This window comes from Pipra filicauda, unplaced genomic scaffold (assembly GCF_003945595.2).
Source record: "Pipra filicauda isolate LSUMZ 115617 unplaced genomic scaffold, ASM394559v2 scaffold3_size10097308_pilon, whole genome shotgun sequence".
NCBI lineage: Eukaryota > Metazoa > Chordata > Aves > Passeriformes > Pipridae > Pipra > Pipra filicauda.
In genome coordinates, this window is record NW_024104532.1 from 5,004,585 (window position 1) to 5,026,568 (window position 21,984).

General features: G+C 43.6%; 4 protein-coding genes across 11 annotated transcripts in view; 3 read left to right on the plus strand and 1 right to left on the minus strand.

Annotated features, from left to right (window-relative positions):
- Window positions 1–1,603: 1,603 nt before the first annotated feature.
- On the plus strand, window positions 1,604–4,131 carry GDF9 (growth differentiation factor 9). Its single transcript, XM_027718488.2, has 2 exons — window positions 1,604–2,073; window positions 3,179–4,131. The coding sequence occupies exons 1-2, from the start codon at window positions 1,644–1,646 to the stop codon at window positions 4,129–4,131; spliced, it is 1,383 nt and encodes a 460-aa protein (XP_027574289.1). The 5' UTR covers window positions 1,604–1,643.
- A 3,105-nt stretch (window positions 4,132–7,236) lies between these two features.
- On the plus strand, window positions 7,237–8,218 carry LOC113986638 (cytochrome b-c1 complex subunit 8). Its single transcript, XM_027718490.2, has 2 exons — window positions 7,237–7,493; window positions 8,005–8,218. The coding sequence occupies exons 1-2, from the start codon at window positions 7,340–7,342 to the stop codon at window positions 8,097–8,099; spliced, it is 249 nt and encodes an 82-aa protein (XP_027574291.1). The 5' UTR covers window positions 7,237–7,339; the 3' UTR covers window positions 8,100–8,218.
- Window positions 8,219–10,441: 2,223 nt separating this feature from the next.
- The window catches only part of AFF4 (AF4/FMR2 family member 4), a 54,987-nt gene continuing 43,444 nt past the window's right edge, over window positions 10,442–21,984 (minus strand). Inside the window, exons 21-23 of one of the 8 annotated variants that reach the window (XM_027718481.2) lie at window positions 21,024–21,244; window positions 14,732–14,894; window positions 10,442–10,835 (exon numbers count right to left, since the gene is read on the minus strand). In XM_027718481.2, the coding sequence (XP_027574282.1) occupies window positions 10,829–10,835; window positions 14,732–14,894; window positions 21,024–21,244 (391 nt within the window). In that variant the 3' untranslated portion in view covers window positions 10,442–10,828. Of the gene's footprint in view, window positions 10,836–13,974; window positions 14,895–14,923; window positions 15,103–15,259; window positions 20,478–21,023; window positions 21,245–21,984 lie in introns of those variants that run through there. The other 7 variants (XM_027718484.2, XM_027718485.2, XR_003540251.2 and 4 more) reach the window with 7 other exon arrangements.
- Window positions 10,953–14,698, plus strand: LEAP2 (liver enriched antimicrobial peptide 2). Its single transcript, XM_027718491.2, has 3 exons — window positions 10,953–12,720; window positions 13,169–13,302; window positions 14,377–14,698. Exons 1-3 carry the CDS (start codon window positions 12,664–12,666, stop codon window positions 14,411–14,413), a joined length of 228 nt encoding a protein of 75 aa, XP_027574292.2. The 5' UTR covers window positions 10,953–12,663; the 3' UTR covers window positions 14,414–14,698.

The following is a 21,984-nucleotide window of genomic DNA, read 5'->3' on the forward strand; positions in this document are numbered from 1 at the left end:
CTAATCGGAGGGAAGAAGTGTTTTTTCTACCCAACAGGCCTCCAGTCCTAGTGTGGGATGGTGATTTGCGTAGTTTTTATTGCCCTGCCTAAAAGGAGTTTGGAAGTCTGTAATCAGTCTACAGAGAATGATTGTCCCTCTCCAAAAGCCCCCATAAAAATGAGTCAAATCTCTGTTTAAACTTCAAGGATGCCCTTGAGACCATTAGCTCTGCTTCGGATCTGCAGCCCTAACCCATTAAGATAAAAATAAATAGAGCTTATTTTAGGAAGACGGAAGTGGGAACCAACCCAAGCACCAGTGAGCCACCGCCAGCACAGAGCAGATGATGTGTAAAAGTTGGGGTTTTTTCTTCTGTTTCAAGCACCTTCTAATTCAAAGTGAAATTTAGTAACCTTTTTGACTGACCATAAATGGCACCTGTCCAGGTATCGAGTAACAGAGTTAAACAAGAAAAGACTTCTGAAAATGCCTTGTATTTCCCAAAAATACAGAAAACTCCAGATCTTCTGCTCTGGAGTCTGTAGCATCAGCAGCAGCAATCCCAGTCCATGGGGACATGAGCAGCACTTGCCCAAGCCAGGAAAGCCAGTGACAAATGTCTGAGAAAATAACTCACATCTGGTGTAGAGCAGGTTACCTGCCCTATTTGCTGCTTGAGGTAACAGCAGCAGGCTCTCCATTTTTCTCAGGTCTTATTCTTCAGGGCTTTCTTTGCTCTCCAGCTCATAAACAAGAGCTTGCCATGCAGGAAAATACCCCAGGAAAGCTGAAAGAGACAATAACAAGTTTGGCAAACTCATTTTTCCACACCAGCACACCAAGGCAAGAGGAAGAACATCCAATATGGGATTCCAGTTTCCTAGTTTTTAAAATAGTTTGCTCCAAATATTTTCTTCCTCCCTTCTGAAAAAAAGGGAAGGGAGAAATGCAACCCTGCCTCCATGTTTCTGAAGAGGAGGGGGGAAAAACCCCAACAAAACGAACAAAAATCCTAAGTTCTACCTACTCATCTACATTTTTTTCACTGAATCTTTCTAGACATCTACAGTATCTGAAATGTATTTGACTATACTATTGTATAACTTCAAATTATACCTAAATTAAGCTAACTATAAGATGTTCTCAAAGCACCAGGTCACTACCTTCAACCTTCTTTGTAAACAAAAAGCACATTCAAGGCTTCACCACAATTTCATATCGAGTGAGCAGCTGGAGAATGGGTCCTTCAGCTCAGAGCAGGTGAAAGCTATTCCACCAGCACATGAAGAGAGGCCGAAGGTCAAGAGGAGGAATATTTAGCTTTATATATTCCTACAAATAAACAAGGATTGATTAGACCAGGCAACACTGAGGCCTCTCTGACTCCCTCTGTGGGCTGGCACTCACTCCCATCCTGTAATTTCCCATGTGAAAAAGGTTAACTCAGAATTAGGGTCTCGTTTATAATAAGCTTTCAGGGGCCAAGGCTCATGCCCAACTTTCAGGAGCCAGCTGCAGATCTTTCTCTTTGCTTTCTAATCAGAAAGAAACCTCCCTCCTATTCCACACCTGCAACATATATAAGGGATCGGGCTCAGGCACTCTTGTTTTTCCTTGGGTATTTTAGGGGAGATATATTTTTGGCTGCAGCCCTAAAGAGCATGGAGAGCACTTGGAGAATTTGTGTTTGTTTCTACTGCTGCCTGCCCTGGCTCTCTGCTGGCACCCAGTGCTCCCCCCACTTCAGGGGCCGTGGGGATTCAGACAAGGCCCCTGCCTTTTTGGAAGCTCCTGAGGGTGCTGCCAGTGAACTCAATCCAGTGTTGCAGCTGCCCCAAGGTGCAAGGCGAGGCTATGCCCCCCTGCCTCCCCTCCTCAAGGTGCTGTCTGATCAGGGCTCCCAGAGCTGGGCTAGTGAGGTCCCCAGGCTGCAGCCAGACTCCAGGGCCCTCCGGTACATGAAGAGGCTCTATAAGATGTCGGCCACCAAGGAGGGGATCCCCAAGGCCCACAGAGGCCACCTCTATAACACTGTCCGACTTTTCACTCCGTGTTTGGAATGCAGGCACCGCCACAGGGACCTGGTGAGAGGTAGGTGTGAAGTGACCTGGGCTGTAAAGGCTAAATGGGGTTTTTCTGTGTGTTCAGAACTTGCAGTATGATATAAAAATAGCTTTCTTCTTTAGAGCTGTTGCTATTTTAATCCTCAGGGCTGTTCTCTAAACTGTAGGAGTTTTTCATAACCTACTTCTCCTTGAATGGCATTAGGTACAGACTTCACAGTTTGGGAAACACCACACAAATGGTATGTGCAAGACGATACTGGTGTTTCGGGCTGATTCATCTCATCATGAGTCAGAGAAAGCCACAGTCAGGTTTAAGTAAAGTAAGAAAAATGGAAAAAATGCCTAGGCATAGTGGGCAGCACACTTCCTTCTACTGACTGTCTTGGTATTGCTTCTTTTCAAAAAACCCACAGCACTGGAATGAGACTTGTATCAAACTGCCAGAACCCATTGCCAGAGGATTCCTCTCCATGTCTTGTACATTTGCTAGGGAAGAATCACAACCAAAATCTGTGAATAACCTGAAGGGAAGAGTAGAATTACTTGTAAATCAGGCTCAGGACTGAAACTAGGTTGGTCAGGCATCCTGTAACTTATGGTTTTCTTAAATGAGGGCTGGTGACAAGAACAGCACCCAGAAGTCATTGGCCTTTAATTCTACTTAAGTGACTGCTGATAGGTGATCTGAGTTCTTCTGACTTGAAATTTTTGCTAAAAAGACAGATAACCACAGAAAGAGAGATAAACACAAACATCGTACTCATTGTACTTCTGCACAGGAAACAGCACTTTCAGATGGAGTTTGTGGTTTGTATCATTTGGAGTGCCTTGCTCCTGTTTCCCCATACCAGCACTAAATAGACAACTGCTGAATTATTCCTGTACTGTTTCTTTTAATGAAAGGAATCATAATAGCTCTTAAAACCATGGGTTTCCTTGGGTCTGTTGAAATTTCTTGACTTTTATGTCCCTGCCCAAAGTAGATATTCCAAGTAATAAATGTAAGGGAGGGCGTCTAAATTGGTTTCTTTTGCTGCCGAATCATTTCTACTTATCCGCTAGTATAGTATTTATGTTTAGTGGAAAATTAAGACACTCTTAACTCTACAGCATTCTGTTTCCCTTCCCAGGAGATGTTCACTCGGTGGATTTACTCTTCAACCTGGATCGTGTTACTGCTCTGGAGCACTTACTCAAGTCTGTCTTGCTTTATTCCTTTGACACATCTGTTCCCATTTCCTCTTCCATCACTTTCATATGCCATTTATCCATTAAGGAACATGATTCTGCCAGCCAAATTTGTCCCAGCATTTCCCACTCTCTAGCTTTTAGCCTGCACTTTGAAGTTAGAAAACGCAAGTGGGTGGAGATCGACGTGACTTCTTTCCTCCAGCCTCTAATTGCTACGAACAGGAGGAATATCCATATGGCTGTGAACTTCACTTGCCTGATGGGTGACCCACAAAGGAGCACAAAACTGGAAAACCCTGTTAATGTGACACTGGTTCCCCCTTCCCTTCTTCTGTATCTGAATGACACCAGTGAACAAGCTTATCACGGGTGGAACTCACTTAGGCACGGGAGGAAGAGCCCAGTGAGGGCCAGGCAAAGGAACAGCCCACTTGTGGATCCTATGGGTGACAAAGGAAAAGGGAATTCCCAGGGCAAAAGGGCCTCTCGACAGCGAAGGAATGAGAATCTGAAAGCAGCACCAGCGACTTCACCTAACAACTTGAGTGAATATTTCAAACAGTTTGTGTTCCCTCAAAACGAATGTGAGCTTCATAACTTCCGCCTAAGCTTTAGCCAGCTAAAATGGGACAAATGGATCATCGCCCCGCACAGGTACAGCCCCCAGTACTGCCAGGGGGACTGTCCCCGGGCCGTGGGGCACAAGTACGGGTCTCCCGTGCACACCATGGTGCAGAACCTCATCTATGAGAAGCTGGACCCCTCTGTCCCCAAGCCCTCCTGTGTCCCAGCCGAGTACAGCCCGCTCAGCGTCCTCACCATCGAGCCTGATGGCTCCATTGTCTACAAGGAGTACGAGGACATGATCGCCACCAAGTGCACCTGCCGGTAGTGGTGTGCTCTGCTTTCACTCCAGTTTTGGGTATTTCTGCGTTCTCAAAGTGTCTGTACCTATAATCCACTGAAGAACATTGGTGTAACCTGATTGGGATTTAGCATGGAGTTAGCAGAAGGTGTTTACACCATAGCACTTATTTTTGTAGTCACTCAGCCTTTCTAGAATGTGCAATTAAATGTAAATAGTATCTTTTTATTGGAATAATTATGCATTTAAAATGTGGAAAAGGTTTCAACAATTAAATGTATATTTTAAACTGCTTTCTTGTAGATTTAAAAGAAGAAATAAATGCCTGTCACCCATCCCTTGACATCCAGTGCCTTCTAGTTTGCCTCTCTACAGAAATCTTGTGTGTGTCATCTCCAACATATGTCTAGGAAGAGAAGAAACTCTTTAATGTTAAAATTACTTCCTAAGTTTTATATTCTTTTTCCCTACCACATTCCAGCTCTTCCAAGCAAGAAGACATAAATTTTCCACACAGTTCTGTAGAGTTACCAAGTGGTTTCTTGCTTTTCTTTTGTTGCACTCTTTAGGCTTTCTCAACAAAAAGGAGGGCAAGAGTTTAAGGACAGCTGTGGGGTGACTTGTGAAAACTTAAATCACTGAACTATATCAGTAAGAACTGGCACCAGCTGACAGGTGAGCTGCTAAAACCAGGAAGGCTTCATCTCGTTCAAGAAAAAGAAACAGCTGTTCATGGGGTGAGGGCACAGGACTGTTCAGGAGGAACCATGCCACCACTGGCTTCTCAACTATGAAAAAATGTTTAAAAAGCTTAAAAACACCCTGAAGGCTTCTAAAAGCCCTAAATGAGTTTCTGTAAATGCTGTTCAATTGGTTTAGTGTTCTGAAATGTGGGGCCACAGTCTCATTTCCTCTTGCAATGAAACTGTAGGTAACAGTGCCTCGATTCTAGATGCTTTCACATCAAATTTTTGCTGTGATTGTTTTATTTTCTCCTCCTAGGCTTCTTCTAGTTTTAAGGATTGCGTCAAAAAAGCTGGTTTCATGCAGGGAACCCAAGCTAGGAGATATTTAGTTGGGGTTCACACACAAGCACCCCCAGCTTTGGTTTGGTGGTGGGTTTGTTTGTTTGTTGGGTTTGGAGTGGTGGGTTTGTTTTTTTTAAAGGCTGTGGAGCAGAACTGTCCTGTAAAATTTTTTCAGAACAGCCTTTAAATTTTGCTTGCTAAAACATTGATACGTAAATGCTATAATTTTCTCTGCTAAGCCATCCAAACAGCCCCTAGCCTTAGATCCTGAGCTATGCAGTTCCAGAGGTCTGGGAATTCAGCCTGACAAGGAAGGAATGTCCCTGAAGGGGACAGTGTGTGGTGTTACATTGCTGTGATGGTTCACCGGGTTGCTGTGATCTGATCGATGTCGGAGTACTGGAGTGCTCTGGGGAGGTGCAACAGGCATAAATCTGCTGGAAAAGTGAGGTTCCTGCTGCAGGTTTCAGCCTGCAACTGCTGAAATCAAAGTTGGGTTAAATACCAAAAGCTCAAAGCAAATATCTTGATGTCACACAAAAGACATCCTGGCCCCAAACAGCACTGTGGGTGGTTGGGTGAATTCAGGTTGTGTCATTCCCCCTGATCCCTTCAAACTCTGGGAATTCAGCTTTGCCAGCCTGCCAGGGTGGTAAATAAATTTAGTTATTTCCTGACACCAATGGAAAAGGCTATTTCAGATGGAGAAACCCTGGATTTGAGTTAGTGACAGGCAGCTGTAGAAAATTAGGACCTCAGCAACAGGGTAAAGGTCAGGATCTACTCCCTAGAGAGGATTTAGGGAGATGCAGCGCTTCTAGTTTTCAGGGATACACATGCTGATAATTCCACTGTCTAATATATTCCAACAATTCCATTAATGTGGAAATGTTTAACGTATTCTAATAATAAGCATGTATAATATATTCTAATAAATCTAATATCTTCCAATAATGTTGAAGATGTCTAACATATTCTGTGATATATATTCTAACCATTTCAAAATATTCTAATATTAGTTCAAATAATGTTAAATATGTCTAATAGACTAATAATTCTAATATATTCTAATAATAAATTTAGTGATGTGGAAGATGTTTAATATATTCTAATAATTCTTCCAATAATGTGTAGGATGACTAATATATTGTAATAATCCTAATATGTTATAATAATCACTCTAATAATGTTGAATATATGTATTATATCCTAATAATAATTTCAATATTATGGAATATGTCTAATATATTTTAATAATTCTAATAATATCTATAACTATGATGTCTAATATGATCTATTAGTAATTCAAATATTAAAGATATCTAATATAATCTAATAATTCTAATACATTCTAATAATAAGTTCAGTTATCTGGAGGATGCTTAATATATTCTAATAATTCTAATAATTAGTCCACTAATGTGGAAGCTAATATGTTCTTATAATTCTAATATATTCTAGTAATAATTTCAGTAAGGTTGATATCCAATCTATTCTATTAATAATTCTAATAATAATATTAAATAAGTCTAATATAGTCTAATAATTCTAATACATTCGATTAATAATTCCAATAGTGTTGAAGATGTCTCATACAGTTTCATAGTAATTTCAGTGATGTAGAATATGTCTCATATATTCTAATAATAATTCCAATCGTGTTTATGATGTTCATTGCGGGGTGTGTGTGTGGGGAGGGGGACTATTTAACCTTTAAAAGCCTTTTCTGCCCCAAACTATTCCATGATTTTACGATGTTAAGCCTCAAACTCTCTCGCTGTAGCACTAGACCACCACAACCCCCACACAAAAGTGGCTTTTTCTCCGACATTTACTTAATTTTGGTACTTCGGCGAATTTTCACGCCCTGAGGCGCCGCCGCTCCCTCACTCCCCTCACAGCGCGGGTGCCGCGTTTGACCCCCTCCCTCAGGGCAGGACCCATTCATTACACACAGAATTTATTGCAAGCATCGCTTATTACACGCATAACTCATTGCAAACACCTCTTATCACAAACATACTTTATTACAAATATCATTTATTACAAATATAGCGCGCAACCCGTGGTTCCACAGCGGCGCCAGGGGGCGGCGCAGCGCTGAGGGAGCGCCATGGCCCCTGCCCGCCCCGGAAGGCGAAGCGGCGCCGAGGCCGTTCCGGGTCGGGCGGCGGCCATTGCCTGGTGACCGAGGTGACACTGCGGCCATGGGGAAGCACTTCGGGAACCTGGCCCGGGTGCGACATGTCATCACCTACAGCCTCTCGCCCTTCGAGCAGCGCGCTATCCCCAACATGTTCTCGCATGGCGTCCCCAACGTGATGCGCCGCTTCACCTCCCAGGTGTTGAAGGTGGTGCCCCGTGAGTACAGCGGGGGATTCCCCCCCTTTTTGTGCCCCCTCGGTAGCGTAAATGTGGGGAGGGGGGATGTGGGGCTGGCGGGGAAGATGGCGGGTTTGTGGGACGCTGTGTTTTGTCGCAGGAGGTCTGTGCAGTGCGCAGTGCAGTGTCCCCTTACTGCAATGTCCCTATATGGTGAATATCCCTTTATTCCAATGCTCCCATATAGCAGTGTCCCGTTACAGAAGTGTCCCCTCGTTGCATCGAATGTCCCCTTGTTGTGAATGTCCCCCTATTGCAGTGTCCTCTCATTCCTGTGTCCCCTCATTGCAGTCTCCCCAATACTGCAGTGTCCTGTTATTGCACTGACCCCTCCTTTTGGTGTCCCCTTATTTCAGTGTCCTCTCATTGCAGTGTCCCTATATTGAAAGTGTTTTCTTATTCCAGTGTCCCTTTATTGTCATTGCCCCACTGTAGCAGTGTCCCCTCATTCCCATGTCCTCTGACTGTGCCTGCCCTCTCTCCCTCCCAGCCTTTGCAGTCGGATACCTCATTTATTCCTGGGGGACGGAGGAGTTTGAGCGGCTGAAGAGGAAGAACCCGGCTGACTATGAGCACGACCAGTGACCACATGGCCCCGGAGCTCATTCCCGCACTGTTACGGACCTGCTGTGCTTGTTCCCATGGCCAAAAGGGATTAACAGGGAGATAAGTCTTGTCTAATAAATTGTAACTTTGCCCCATGACTTTGTGTGAAATCTCTGTCTTAAGCTGTTTAAGGTGAGGAGCATCAAATCCCTTGTCTGGTTCTCTCTGTTCAGGCAGATAATCAGGCTTAAGTTCCATGTGCTCGGATGTTTTTATTGTACAGCACTTCCAGCTTTTGTGATTCCCGTTTCTTTGAAATATTCCTCAATATAAAGTGCAGTGAGGGCTGGTTTGAAATGACAGTTCCTTGTTCTATTTATTTTCCCATCACTGGCTGCTGTTTTTCCTCCAGCCTTGAGATCTGTGAAAAACAAACATTGCCTGATTTGGCATTGATTAAAGCTGGATGAGCTAGACAGTGGCTCGGGATTGGGGATGGACCCTGACCTCTCTCTTCCCTGGAGCCCTGGCCAGAAGATGAGAGGGAACAGGAACAAGCTGCACCAGGAGAGGTTTCATCTCCATGTAACAAAGGGATTTTTTCCAGTGAGAACAATCAGTCCCTGGAACACCCTGCCCAGGATGAGGGGGAGGCCCAGGGAAAGATTTCAGGAGGTGACTGGCTGGGGTGCCAGGTAACCTCATATGGGCTCCTTTCCCACAAAATGCTGGACTAGCTGATCTTTCAAGGTCCCTTCCAACCTGGGCTGTTCTCTGATCCTGTGATTCTAATTACCTAGTTATATTAATGTTAATTGGGTGATTAACTACACTCTGATATCTGATCATTGTTAATGGACTGCATTAGAACCTTCTTGAGCACTACAGGGAGAAACATAACTGATAAATGCCTGAAGATGATTAAAAATCAGCTGCAAGTAGTGAAGTCACTTAAATAGGTGACAAATTCACCCCGTGGCTCTGAGGATAGAAACAAGCTCCACTGTTTGAAGTCCAGAACACTTGGCTGGTTCCTTTGTCGGAATTTTTTCCTTCCAGTGTTCCGCTGACTGCCTCAAGCACCCGCCCTACACAGAGCAACACAGAGCAACACGTTGGTCTCCCTGCTGTGCTATTCCTGTACCTGTACTGGGAGTTTATCTTATCTGCAGGGCAGCAGTGACGTTTACCTCTGTGAGTTTCTCCACGTGCTCAGGGCTGGGAGACAAAGATGCTCAGGCTCTCACTTCAGGAAGCTGGGGGGCAAGCAGTTTTAAGAGGTCAGTGCTTGAGTATTTTGGGGCTCGTAACATATACTTAAAAAGCACGAGACTAAGCTCAGTCTCTTGTGTATCTTCCGAGCACAGCGTGAGGTTGGCATAAAATGCAGGAAAACCAGTTGGCCAGTGCTGCAAGCGTTGGCAAAAATATTCTGTGCTTAAATGTACCTGCATTTTGGTTCACTGGTATTTCCTAGGCTGCTTAAGCAAGCAGGGAGCAACATCTGGCTGTGACAGCTGGCAGAAGTGTCTAGAGGCAGATTTATAGGATCATAGAATTGCCTGGGTTGGAAAGGACCTTAAAGCTCATCTCATTCCAACACCCTGCCATGGGCAGGAACACCCTGCACTAGACCAGGTTGCTCCAAGCCCCATCCAGCCTTGTCTTGAACACTACCCGGGATGGGGCAGCCACAGCTTCTCTGGGCAACCTGTGCCAGGGCCTCACCACCCTCACAGAGAAGCATTTCTTCCTAACATCCAATCTAACCCTGCCCTCTGTCAATGTGAAGCCATTTCCCCTTGTCCTGTCAGTGTCTGCCTGTGTAAAATATCTCTCCCCCTCGTTTTTACAAGACCCCTTAAAGCACTGGAAGGAGATACTTAATTCAGAACTTTCTGTCCTGCCCATTGAGCCTCCGAGAGCCCCGGAGCAGCTGCTGGGTGGTCTCAGTGACAGCCCCTGTGAAGTTCTGCTCAGTAAACACTTGGTTTTCGCTGTGTTGTCTCACAGCTCTGCTGAAGGCCAGCACTCCCTGGGGCTCTCACGAGGTCCCTGCCCCTGCTGAACTGTGTCTGGACCAGGTGCCAGACAAATGTAAACGGGGGCACCGGCACGGCGGCCACGTGCTGGCCCCGGGGTGGCTCAGCCCCGTGCCAGGGTCAGCCCTGAGCTGCGGGGTCAGCCCACAGCTCTAGTCCAGGCCTCTGCCCCTGCTGCTCCTCCACCTGTTGCTACCCTGCCCAGCCATCCTCTGACCCCTCCCAGCCAACCTCCCCCTCGGACACAGGCCCTGTTCCCTGCGGGGATGGTTCCCCCTGGACCCGCGGCATTGGCAGTTCTGTCCCTGGGCATTTCAGAATCTGAACAAGGCACTCAAAAATTTTTCAGTTGTTGGTTTATTTTCGTCCTCCCTTTGGTAACTATTAGAAGTGGCAACAGAGCAACATCTCTTTTCTCACATCTCTGCTGTGGGTTCTTACCAGCCTCCAGGACTTGTGGGCATGGAAACAACTGACTCAGTTTTGTCCTTTTGTCGCCAGTTTCTTGCACAGTTTGCTGCCTGACAGGCACATGTTGATGCTATTAGTGACCCAAAAGGACACACAACAATTTTGATGTATCATCACAAAGTACCAGCCTTACCCAGCCAAAAAAGCTGAGAGATGATGACTTACAGAGGGCTCTGCTGTCATTCCAAATCCTGTGCTTCCATGGATGAACTCAGGGCTACTGCTGCTGTCTTGTTCTCCTTTCTCTGTTCTACACTAGTGCCTAGTGGAAATAGCAGAAATTAGAACTCAGATGCATGTAAAGGAAGGATTTAATGGGAAAAATAATTGGGAAATTCCCAGCCAAATGTAAAAGGAACTTTTAAATTCAGCTACTTGACATGCTATGATTTACTGTCCCACTTCCTTCTCGTCATAAAATCCAGGAAGGAGAAATAATGAAAAATTTTGCTTCCTCCTCCCAGAGAAGCAAGACAAACAGGGCAGAGGAAGGAGTGTAAGAACCACCTTAGGAAAGGAAAAGATAATCCAATATTGGTTGTAGACAGTATACCGGTTTTAAATAAAAAAGGGGAGGTTATTATTTATTTATTTATTCATAAAAAACTGGGGAGGTTTTTTATTTAATCCCAGTGAAATTTGGGCTAAGGGGTAATCATCTGACAGCATGGCATTATCTTAATCTAAGTCACTTGCCTTCCACGCTGGCACTTGTGCCTTCATATTAAGCAATCACAGAAATAGAGTCTGTGACATCCAGATCTGTATTTACAATTTAGCTAAAGGATAGTTCACTATTTTATATAATATCTTCCACCTTGAAGTAATTTAAAACATAATGTATTCCAAAAATCCCCCACACTGACACAATTAAGTTGGAATTCTTTTTGTCACCCTGCAGTCACAAATGTCTTGACCTGACAGATTCGGGGCACGTGGGACAGATGTGGGAGCCAGACAGAACCACAGACTGGTTTGGGTTGGAAGGGACCTTAAAGCTCATCCAGTTCCACCCCCTGCCATGAGCAGGGACACCTTCCACTAGACCAGGCTGCTCTGAGCCCAATCCAACAAGATACACAAGATCTCACAGATGAGGAGACACAAACACTGGAACAAGTGGGAGAATTGTGTAAACGGAGGATGACAGAGGAGATGAGAGGTAACAGCTCTGCTCAAACACTCTTTTCTCTGCTGCTGCAATCTCAGTCCACAATGAAAAAAAATGAAATTCCTCTTAATGACAAACAGCCCATCCACACCCATGGGAGCTGCTGGCACCGTTTGGAAGCCCGATGGTGAGTGACAGGAACAGAGACAGAGACAGCTCATGTGAGGAACCGCAGTCCTGCCACATGGAGCACCTCAGCTCCAGACAGCCCTTGAGCAGCTTCTTCCAGTATCTGCTTGGAGATGATTATCTTTAACACACCTTAGGACTCCTGAGAGAAGAGCTCTATGAGTTACTGCGCATTCTACATTCCCAGACCCATCTGAGAAGTTTTACACCTGCTTTTTGAGCATCATATGCCTGGAAAGGAAGGTTAAGCAATTTTTTTACGGTTCTTTCCTGTACCAAGAGTGAGAAGCAGAATCAAAAGCACAATCCTCTGCTCCAAATAACCTTGGCAAGACAACACTTGCCCCTGGCTGGCAAACTCAGAGCAGCACACAGTGTGGGTGGCACAGATGTTAAATAAGGTTATGGCTTTCAGTCTTGACCATAATAATTTGGGCCAACCCCCCTTTTGGATGCAAATAGACTATGGAGTTCTGGTAACATATTAGGTAGGCTTTAAAAAAAGGAACAGTTGGCACAATGGGTAAGGTGACCAGACAAAGTACAAGTGGAAGGGGAGTAAATTATTAGCTCAAGAGACAGGCCTTGAACCAGATCACTTCAGCAGATGTAGACTTAGCAATTCCCTCTTGCTCCAAACCGAACTTTGTTCCTGTAATAACTGGCAGCTGATGTAACGATAAGAGAATGAAGTCTATAAAAATCTAGCTGAAAGCCTGGGAAGTTCTCATAGAGTTCTTCCTGCCTCCTCCGCCCACAGCTGGTCGAAGTGACAACTCACGCTGGGAAGATGCACTGGTGGAAAATGATGGCAGTCCTTTTGCTCTGCTCACTGCTGCTCAGCCAGGTAAAGAGAGACAACTATTGAAATATAGCTACTGAAATAAACAGTTAGAAATATACTATTTAAAGAGCTAATTCAAATGGACAGGTAGTTAACAAAAGCTGCTATGATTTGGATGGGGAGCTGGCTGGAGTTAGAGGTGACAGTAGAGCTTTTTTAGATGATTCAATGTCATAAAATGAAGAGTAACTGCCTAGTGAATATTGGGCTACTCTGAGCCATAACTTAGCAAGCGATTCTGCCTTTCCTCCCAAGATTAAAAAACATTTTTAATTTTGGCACTTAGTTCTTTGGGGTCGGGCTAGAAGCAATACTTTAACAGAGTACGCTACGTTCTGAAAACCAGAAACGTTTGAAGTGCTTCACTTAATTTTAAGACAATTGACTTCAGCATCAGAGCAACCACCCGCAGGTGCCTCATGTGCTGACAGTCACCCTGGCTCTGTTTCAGGCACACGGTGCATCCCTGCCCCAGACCCGGGTGCCACGGCAGCGGCGGATGACGCCCTTCTGGAGAGGAGTGTCCCTGAGACCCATCGGAGCCTCCTGCAGGGACAACAGCGAGTGCATCACCATGCTCTGCAGGTAACTTAATACTGTGTGATGGAAAGGAAGTTCACACTTAGTCTCACCCAAACGGGATCCAGAGTTCACAAAAAAAGATACCAGGAACAGGGATGGGGCAACAGACTCAGACTCTTTTGTAAGCAGTGCAAACAGAGCAGAGTCCAAGTTCCTTGACTGCCAGTCTTAGTCCTTTCACTGCAACCCCAAATAACCTGGCTTTGCAAAAAGGAACAGAGGACTCCAGACAGCTTTTAGGTAACCACAGACCTTAAAATTAATCCTTCCTAAAGCCAATGCTGTTCACTTTAAAGCGTGTATTAATTAAAGGTAAAAAAACATGTATTACATCTTACCCTAAATTAACCACTTTAAGGTGCTTACTGAGCTCATAGTTTAAAAGACAACTACAATATCAAACACCATTGAGTTCTCATGAACACTAGATGTGAGCAAATTTTCCAACTACATATAGTTGAATACATGAATAGAATAGTTAAAATTTCTATTTAGTGACTGAAAGGTGATTTTGTGTGGCACCTGCTGTACATATATACCAGAAATCACAAACAATGTAGAACATAACCACTTTCTACTATATGTAAATAGGAGAAATGGATAAATGTATCCTATTATTAATAAATATGATTATAAATAAGATTATTTCATATTCAATTATAAATAAATAGGATAAAAAAATAAATAGTACAGGGTTGTTGGGCTGTATGCTGTGTTTGAAATGAATCATTAAGTTCTGCTGATTCCCAGAACTGAGCTGGACCAGCAACTACAGGAAGGTACAGACAGAACAGGACCCTGTGGACAGGACTGCAGTTCTGTACCATTTCTACACTGCACCTGATCCTATAGCCCTGGGCAACACACATTTTGGAGTTACGATGTAAAGCTAAGAACAGAAAACGAATCAAGACAAACTGAGCAGAGTTAGAGGTGAACACAGTGTGCAGGGCTACCTGAGCTGGACCACTGCTGGAACACCTGGGGAGCACTGCTGAGGATGTACCTGGGATACCTGTCTGAGCCCAGCTCAGTGGCAGCCCCAGCTCTCAGTGCCTCACGATGGTTTTTTTCCAGGAAGAACCGCTGCCTCCTCACCACGGCCTCGGCATGAGCTCAAGATGACAACACCCCTCACTGTTACTGCTGACGATGCTCCACACACTTGGGACATATTTATTGACTGCTCAGGAGCTGGACAGTGATTCAAGCAATCAAATATAAACCATATTTAATATTTCTGTCACCTGTGCTGATAAAAGGACTTCAAGAGCTCAAGACCATCTCCTGCCGTGGCTGCGCTCTGTGCCTCAGGATGCCTCTGGCCAAGCTCAATAAAAGGGCTCTGCCTCTCCTGCTCGTTTGGGTTTTTTGTAACGGTTCATATTATTTATTTGAAGGTGTGAATTAAATTATATATTCAGCAAACCACCTTGGTTTTCCTTGTATCCTGTGAGCAGAGTGGACGGTGAGTGCAGAGCTGGTGCTCAAATCCAGCTGGACCTTTATCCTTCCACCTGGCAGGAGCATAAAGTAGATCAGGCTCCATCTCCTCAGTCTGACAGATGAACTCTTATCAGTGCTCAGATAAAGGCCTGTTAGAAAGAGGGAGCCAAACTGATAATACTGATACCAATTTCAATATCCCAAATATATCCAGTGATAACTGGAAGGAAAACTATTTACTCTTAATTACTTCTAATCAAATTTACTTAAATACATGTCCTAGACTGACCTTACCTTCTATTTTAAAATACATTGATCAAAATGCTGTTTTGAGCTGCTGGATGTTAATTCAGAGGGCTGAAACACAAAGCAAAGCACTTTGGATTAAATAAGAACACACTGGATGCTGCTCTCCTTTTGTTACACAGAGCACTAGGATCAGAAAAAGAGAGAAGTCTGCCTAAAAATGCACTTCCAGGGAAAACACCCAGAAAACAGATACAAGCACAGGGGATTGGAAGTTTAATACAGAAAATCTATTTGATATTTATTAAACTTAGTTTCTCCAGTTACAGTTTTGCATTGTACAAAGCATTTTAATGACACAGTAGTTAAAAAGATCTTTACAAATTGAAATGTGATACCCTTTTCTCCAAATATTTTAATTGCCATAAATTTGTTTAAAAATACACATTAAACGCATGTTTCAGACACTAAACTTTCTATAATCTCAATACCACAAAATACATAGAATATACTATACAGATGTGGAAAAAATCTAGTTAGTATATAATACTTTGCTCACCATTAACAGCTTTATTACGTGAAATGCACATACTGACTTAGAAATCCTAATTTTGAGCCCCAAAGTACCCTTTGAAATTTCAAATGTATTGCAACAAATAAAATCACAGTTTGTTTATTTTTTTCAGGTTTTGGTTGAAGACAGATGCCCAAATCTTTTGATAGAAAACAAAATGTAACACATGGACTTGTCATGTACAAAGCATAAAACAGAGACATCCCATTAGTTACTAACAGTACCTTTCTGTAGGATTAATCAGGGCTTCATTTATAAGTGACAGGTTAAAAGTTACCTCCCCCCCCAGCCCTCCCCCAAAAGAAAAACCCCTTCTTCACCAAATAATAATTTCAAATAAGATAAAGGATTTTTAATAAATATATAAGCACTTTATCCTCCATATACAAAATTTTTTTAAAACAATTTAAAAGGGGGACCAGATACAAATGTCAGGAACTGTGCTTGAAGAGTCATTCCTGGTCCTTAGAGTTGAGTTTGGGATGTGGAATGCCAAGGCAGCCCCAAGGAGCTGCTGCAGCAGCACTGTGCCCCCAGCTCCACCACAGGAGGGTTGCATATAAAACTGAAGACAGGGAACACTGCATTGCCATTTTCCTACATTGGCTGGAGTTACACCAGGAATGGGCACATTTCCATGAAGTTTCCAGGTGAAATAAAACAGGTGAAGCATGGACATACAGACAGCCCAGCTCACTCCATGCTGCAGCACAGCAGCTGGAATTGCTCAGACAGTGGACTGAGGGACACTCGGCTGAGCCAGCGGCTCTGGAGGGTCCAAGGGGAACCCAGCTCTGCCACACTCCCCCTGAGAGCAATTCCTGATGGCACAGGTGCCCCTTCCTTCCCTGCCTTCCCCTCCCAAATGGCACCACAGACCGAGTCCTCAAACAGCATCGGAGCTGGACACACCACGATTCCCCAGTGACAACTTTCCTACTTGGGAAACCCTCTCCTGGAATAGCTCTGGCTCTGTGTGAGTTGGCGAGCAAAAGCTCTGGCTCCTCTCTGTACTTTAAGATGTCTGGCACTAACTTTGTTGATTGGAAACACGGGGTTTTCCGTAACACTGACACGTCAGATGGAGAAATTTAAACCCTGACCGAAGGATTTGTCGGAAAGGTAAGAATTTGGAAGTTGTTTACTCCCCAATGGGTAATTCAAACTCGACTTGCTCAGGCCCTTGTGGATCTGCCTCAATACAAACACTGCAGTGACAGCAAAGATCTGTTCAGAAAATTACATTAAATACAACAAAGGTAGTTTCTCTTTCCAGTAGTTTGCCATTTGGGCAAACTCCATAATTCTCTGCCTACGGCTTTATTTTACTTGCCCCAGGCAAGTGCTACATCATTCCCATAAATTCTGACTCTCTGTGTGTAGGGGCCATTCATAAATACATTTCAGGGCATTTTTTGTTACCACAGCAATCAAGCCTCAGCAATCTAAAGGAATATACATTGCACTCCTGGATAATATGCAATATTTATCACCAATAAGATGGTGACTCAGCACTCAATAAATAATATATCAATATAGTCAGTTGCACCATAATCTAAAAACAAGTATAACATATACTTTGGACAGACTGAGTCATATATATATACATATATATTAAAAGACACATACAATACAAATTGCATACTGCCATCGAAAGCCAAGGAGAGCCATCCGCCCGCTCTGCTTTATGGCTACGAGATTCAAATCAAAACAAAACTCTCGGGCTGGTTTACTCTGGTGTCCTGAAGATTTGTTTGGAATTATAAATGGTTGCACCTTATCACCTGGAACCTGCAAGTCTGAGAGCAAAGTCAAACAGCTGAGCAAGCCTAGTCTGATTGAGCCATTCTTAAGATTCACCAACTGGGACCACGATCAGCGAGGGAATTAAGATTACGGTGTTGATATGTATTAATACACACCTGTCCAGAGAATGATTTGGGAAGCCAGAAGCTGGGGAGTCCCTCCTTAGTCACCACTGAGATGAGTGTTGGTGCTGCAGTGACCTGCACTCCCACTGTGGTGCTGGAGGTGCGGAAGGACAGGAACAGACCCTCCCCTCACTTGGGCAGAGGGATTGAAACCTAGGACATACTTGCTTATTTTTTTTGGCTATGAGATCTGACTAAGTTCATAACTTTCCTCTTGGAAACAATGGTGGATCCCAAATGAACATATGCTTTTGGAATTGTGAAGGTTAAACTGATCTGTTTGCAACAGCCCCAGATGCACAAGGCATTTCTGATCCATTACCAAGCCCACCGCAGATCTCCTGCACCAACAGGACACATGGGACAGCACTCCAGAGGATATTCCACCATGGAGCACCCTGTTCAGCTGGGACACTTCCAACCAGCTCAGGTCCACATTTTGACATGATGCAAAAAGCCTCCTGTCCATTTGAAGACAATTTCTAAGATCCAATGATCTGGGGATAAGCGATGCATTTTTAGGAGACCAATTTAGCACGACACCAAAAGGTATTTGTGGGACTCTAGTTAAGGAAAAAAAATTCCCAGAGATGAGACCATTCCTGCTGAGAGCAATGGTGACTGTGCACAAAGGAGCAAGCCAAGAACAGCCATGCTGGCTAGTGCAGCACTACACACAAAACCAACCATGAATGCAACTTCTACAAAGGTATTTCTACAGCGTCAGAGGTGTGCGAGGCACTTCAGAGTAGGAAAGGAAACACAGCTGACAGTGTCCCATGCCCACGACAGGGAGTTTGAGGGTACAGAGTTCTGTCTCCAACAGCAAAGACTAACAGAAACGTGACCTTGCACAGTGATTCCATAAAAAGGATGCTCCAACAGACCTGAAGAGTCAATTCAGCGACCAGGGAAAACCACAGGTCTGTTACTCAATGTATCAATCCGGACGTAGCAAAGCTTTTCTGGAAGTACAAAACACGCTGGGACGCAAAGGAAGCTCTACGAATATGCAGCTACCTTGTAGTAGGTTACTAATTTGCAAAACTTCTAAACTCTTAAAGCCCATAGGACATACTGCAGTACTAAGGAGCGTAGAATTCTATTCCTTCTCTCGAGGTTGCCGTGATTTTGGCACTTAACTACACCTACACAAAAAATTTAGTGCAATAATTTTCCTGAACATGCACGTTCATATCTGGTACAGAATAAAGGGTTCAATGGGAGAGAAAACAAAGCAGCATTCCACAATCTCACTCCAAAGGATTCAGAGTTGGACTCTTGGAAAGGAGACCACCACGATGAGTCAGTTTGTGTGACAGACACTGGGACTTGGAAAAAGGAAATGGAATTTTACCCAAGTACTGCAGAAGACCACTGCATACAGTATACCTGGTCCTGCTGTAAAACATCTTGTAAACAGTTCATAAAATCTTCATCTAAAAGTAAGGCATAAGGCACACCAGACATGTTGGGGGCACTAAGCAATACTGAAAGCAGTAGCATTTGAAACCTTTTACTCAGACAAGCACCTCACGTGAAAGGTACTTTGGTTTGCACTCTGAGAGCAGCCAACTGCAACTCCAGAACCATTTGTGTTGCACCGAGTGAATGTTACGCTCCATCAAATGTTAACAGGACCTTCATTACCACGGGGTAAAGCCAAGTTTTAGATCCATTCTGCACCAGAACAGTCATTTCCCTGCAGGAGCAGGTGAGCTTCCACCCCACGGTGGCTGCAGCACTGCCAGCCTGTAGTGTCCATCACCCAGCAGACCCCAAGAAGACAAAATGGACCTCGAGTTCTACTAAAGATTCCTGGTTTCTCAGTCAATGGAAAAGATGCAAATGACAGTTCTGGTAGGAATTTAACTACTGTTGAGTTTTAACCACAAAGTTCACCCATTTTGTAAGTGTCAAAAAGTGACAAGCACGGAAACAAAAGGTATTTTAAATGAAGAGATGCAAAAAAGCACAAGATTGTCCTTTTCCAAAGCCTTTCCTGTTTGCATCGCACCCATCGGACTGAAGGTCATTCCTACACCATTACTTGGATGTTACATTAAATGCAAATTACTGTAATGTTTTGTGATTGTTATAGTGTTAATCGATGGCTTGAAACTGCCTTGAAAACAATCCAAGTCAGATCCAGCTAAATATTTCTCCATATAAATTTCTTTATAATTCATTTAAATGAAGTATCTCAATACGTAGAAGAATATCTGGAACTTTTCTATTTAGTACAAATTCTGCAATAATAAATCTGTAGTTGTCATTTATTAGTCGACTCATAGGCATTAGGCATGAGAAGTATGGTGTCCCTACACGTTAGAACCTATCAACCCTAGTTCCTTTTACAGGCTCTATCACCACAAGACATTACAGAGTAACAAAGCTCACAAAGTACTTAAATAAAGTGTCTAGGTTTAATTTCTAAGTACTCAAAAGGGAAAATTTAGGGAAGAAGAAATAGCTAAAACCAGCCCCCAATGGGGCTTTTCAAAATTAAAATTACAAAAATTAAAATAAATAGGATTTAAACTGACTATTTGTGTATTGTGACTGGAATTCCAATGATCTATCCATGACAGATCAGCAAAACTACAACTTTCATGTAGCAAATTTTAAAATATTTAAATAACTTAAACCGGGAATACTGAAGAAGTCCATGAACCAGTTGATTTGGGGTTAAACACAAAACACAAATGAGGATGGGAGACATGGGAAAGCATTCCTTGCTCTTAGTGTCAACTAAGCAATGTGTTATGGCAGTCTTCCTTATTGACATGACACAGTGTTGTGGAGAGAAATCAGAGGCAGCGAGAAAAATGGGTTTGATTTTGGGTTCCTTCAGTTCCAGCCTCACTTGGCATCGAGGCGCAGCCAGTGCAGGCCCTGCCGGGTGTAACGCACCAGCTCGGTCATGATGCTTGTGTTAAAAACCAGAGGGCCCATAACTTTATCCAGTTCAGCAAAGAACTCTAAAACAACAGAAACACGAGTTAAATAAGCACATTTTGGAGTATGGGAAATACAACACCCAACCGCCCTGTATTTTCAGCGTGAGGCTTTTGGATTAAGAGAAACAGGAGTGATGAGAGATGGCTGAGTGGTGGAAGAGTAAAGGAAAAAAGATTTTTCCTAATAAATTTCTTTACTCTTTTGCAGAAGACTGGTTGGAAGTGATAAGACTATTAAACTATTGCCAAACTTCCTTGGCTTTCCCGCTCAAACATGTACTTCCCTTTAGAATTTCAGAACGGGAAATACACCAAGTTCCTCTTCCTACACTGAACAATTTACAGGAAATGCAACTAAGATTTTTACATCTCCAACACCACCTTGACAACCACAACACCCAGCTCAGGTAATGTCTTCAATCCAAGGTGTAAGTTTCTACCTTATTTTGCAGAGGATCTGGTTCAGCATCCTGGGCACCATTAACTGCCTCTCCGAAATCGAAAGCCTGTGAGTGTTTGCACCCTCTGGAATGCCTGAGGTTATAAAGCACCTGTGCCAGTCCTTACCTTTCTGTTCTCTTGCCAGCTGTTCAGCTTGTTCCCAAATTTCAGTGGCATAGAGGAAGTTGGACGTGACCTGGACGTAGCTGGCAGCCATCTGATGGATCCTCTGCGGGATCGTCACCGAGGACCCGCTCCCTGAAGGATTGGCTGCCCCAGAAGAGTAATTTCCTGAATTCCCTGGAGACAGCTTTGGAGAGACTGGAGACGGCATCCCGACAGGTTTGCTGCTCACCCAAAGGAAAGATTAAATTGGAAATGCATGAATACATGACCTTTCAACACCTCATGCTGCGAGACACCCTCCAAGACCCCTCTGCTCACACTGAGGGTGTGGGATGATCGAGCACTCCCACTTTACACATCAAAAATCAGGATCTGCCCTACAACAAATTAAATGCTCAAGGTAGTAACTGCTGAGGATCCTTCAGCTCTTACTTGTAGCTTACAAAACCCAATTACCAAACGTCTTCACCTCTTAATTCAATAAAATCTTCAATTCATTGTTTGAATAAATTGAACCTTAAAGAATGAAAAAAATTACAACTACCTGGTAACCACACTGCCATAATATTACATTATATAATTACATTATATAATATTACTGCACATAACACAACGGAAATCTGAAATGCCCTCCTAAAACTCATTGAAAGATTTATCAAAGGTCCATTCTTGGGTTTAAAAGAACAGAAGTAAATTGCTAAACTAGGGGACAGACAGTGCTGCAAGTACTTGTAACCATTTGGACTTGTAACACTAATAAAGCTCTTGTTTTGGGGGGAAAAGTACTAAAGTAAACAACAAAACTCAATGAGATAAGTAACTTGTGGGTTAATGACCCTTTTTTTGCCTGACAAAGCCTGCACAGCAACATCACCAGCAGCAGTCTCTGTTCTCAGAATAATTACACAAAAAATAAATCAAAATCCACACCCTTCTATTACCCCAAAAGCTGCTGTCTGAG

Coding starts and splice junctions, on each gene's coding strand:
- GDF9 (XM_027718488.2), top strand. CDS start 1,644: ATGGAGAGCACTTGGAGAATTTGTGTTTGTTTCTACTGCTGCCTGCCC. Junction 2,074..3,178: donor CCACAGGGACCTGGTGAGAG/GTAGGTGTGAAG, acceptor TTCCCTTCCCAG/GAGATGTTCACTCGGTGGAT.
- LOC113986638 (XM_027718490.2), top strand. CDS start 7,340: ATGGGGAAGCACTTCGGGAACCTGGCCCGGGTGCGACATGTCATCACC. Junction 7,494..8,004: donor GGTGTTGAAGGTGGTGCCCC/GTGAGTACAGCG, acceptor TCTCCCTCCCAG/CCTTTGCAGTCGGATACCTC.
- LEAP2 (XM_027718491.2), top strand. CDS start 12,664: ATGCACTGGTGGAAAATGATGGCAGTCCTTTTGCTCTGCTCACTGCTG. Junction 12,721..13,168: donor GCTCACTGCTGCTCAGCCAG/GTAAAGAGAGAC, acceptor GCTCTGTTTCAG/GCACACGGTGCATCCCTGCC. Junction 13,303..14,376: donor TGCATCACCATGCTCTGCAG/GTAACTTAATAC, acceptor GTTTTTTTCCAG/GAAGAACCGCTGCCTCCTCA.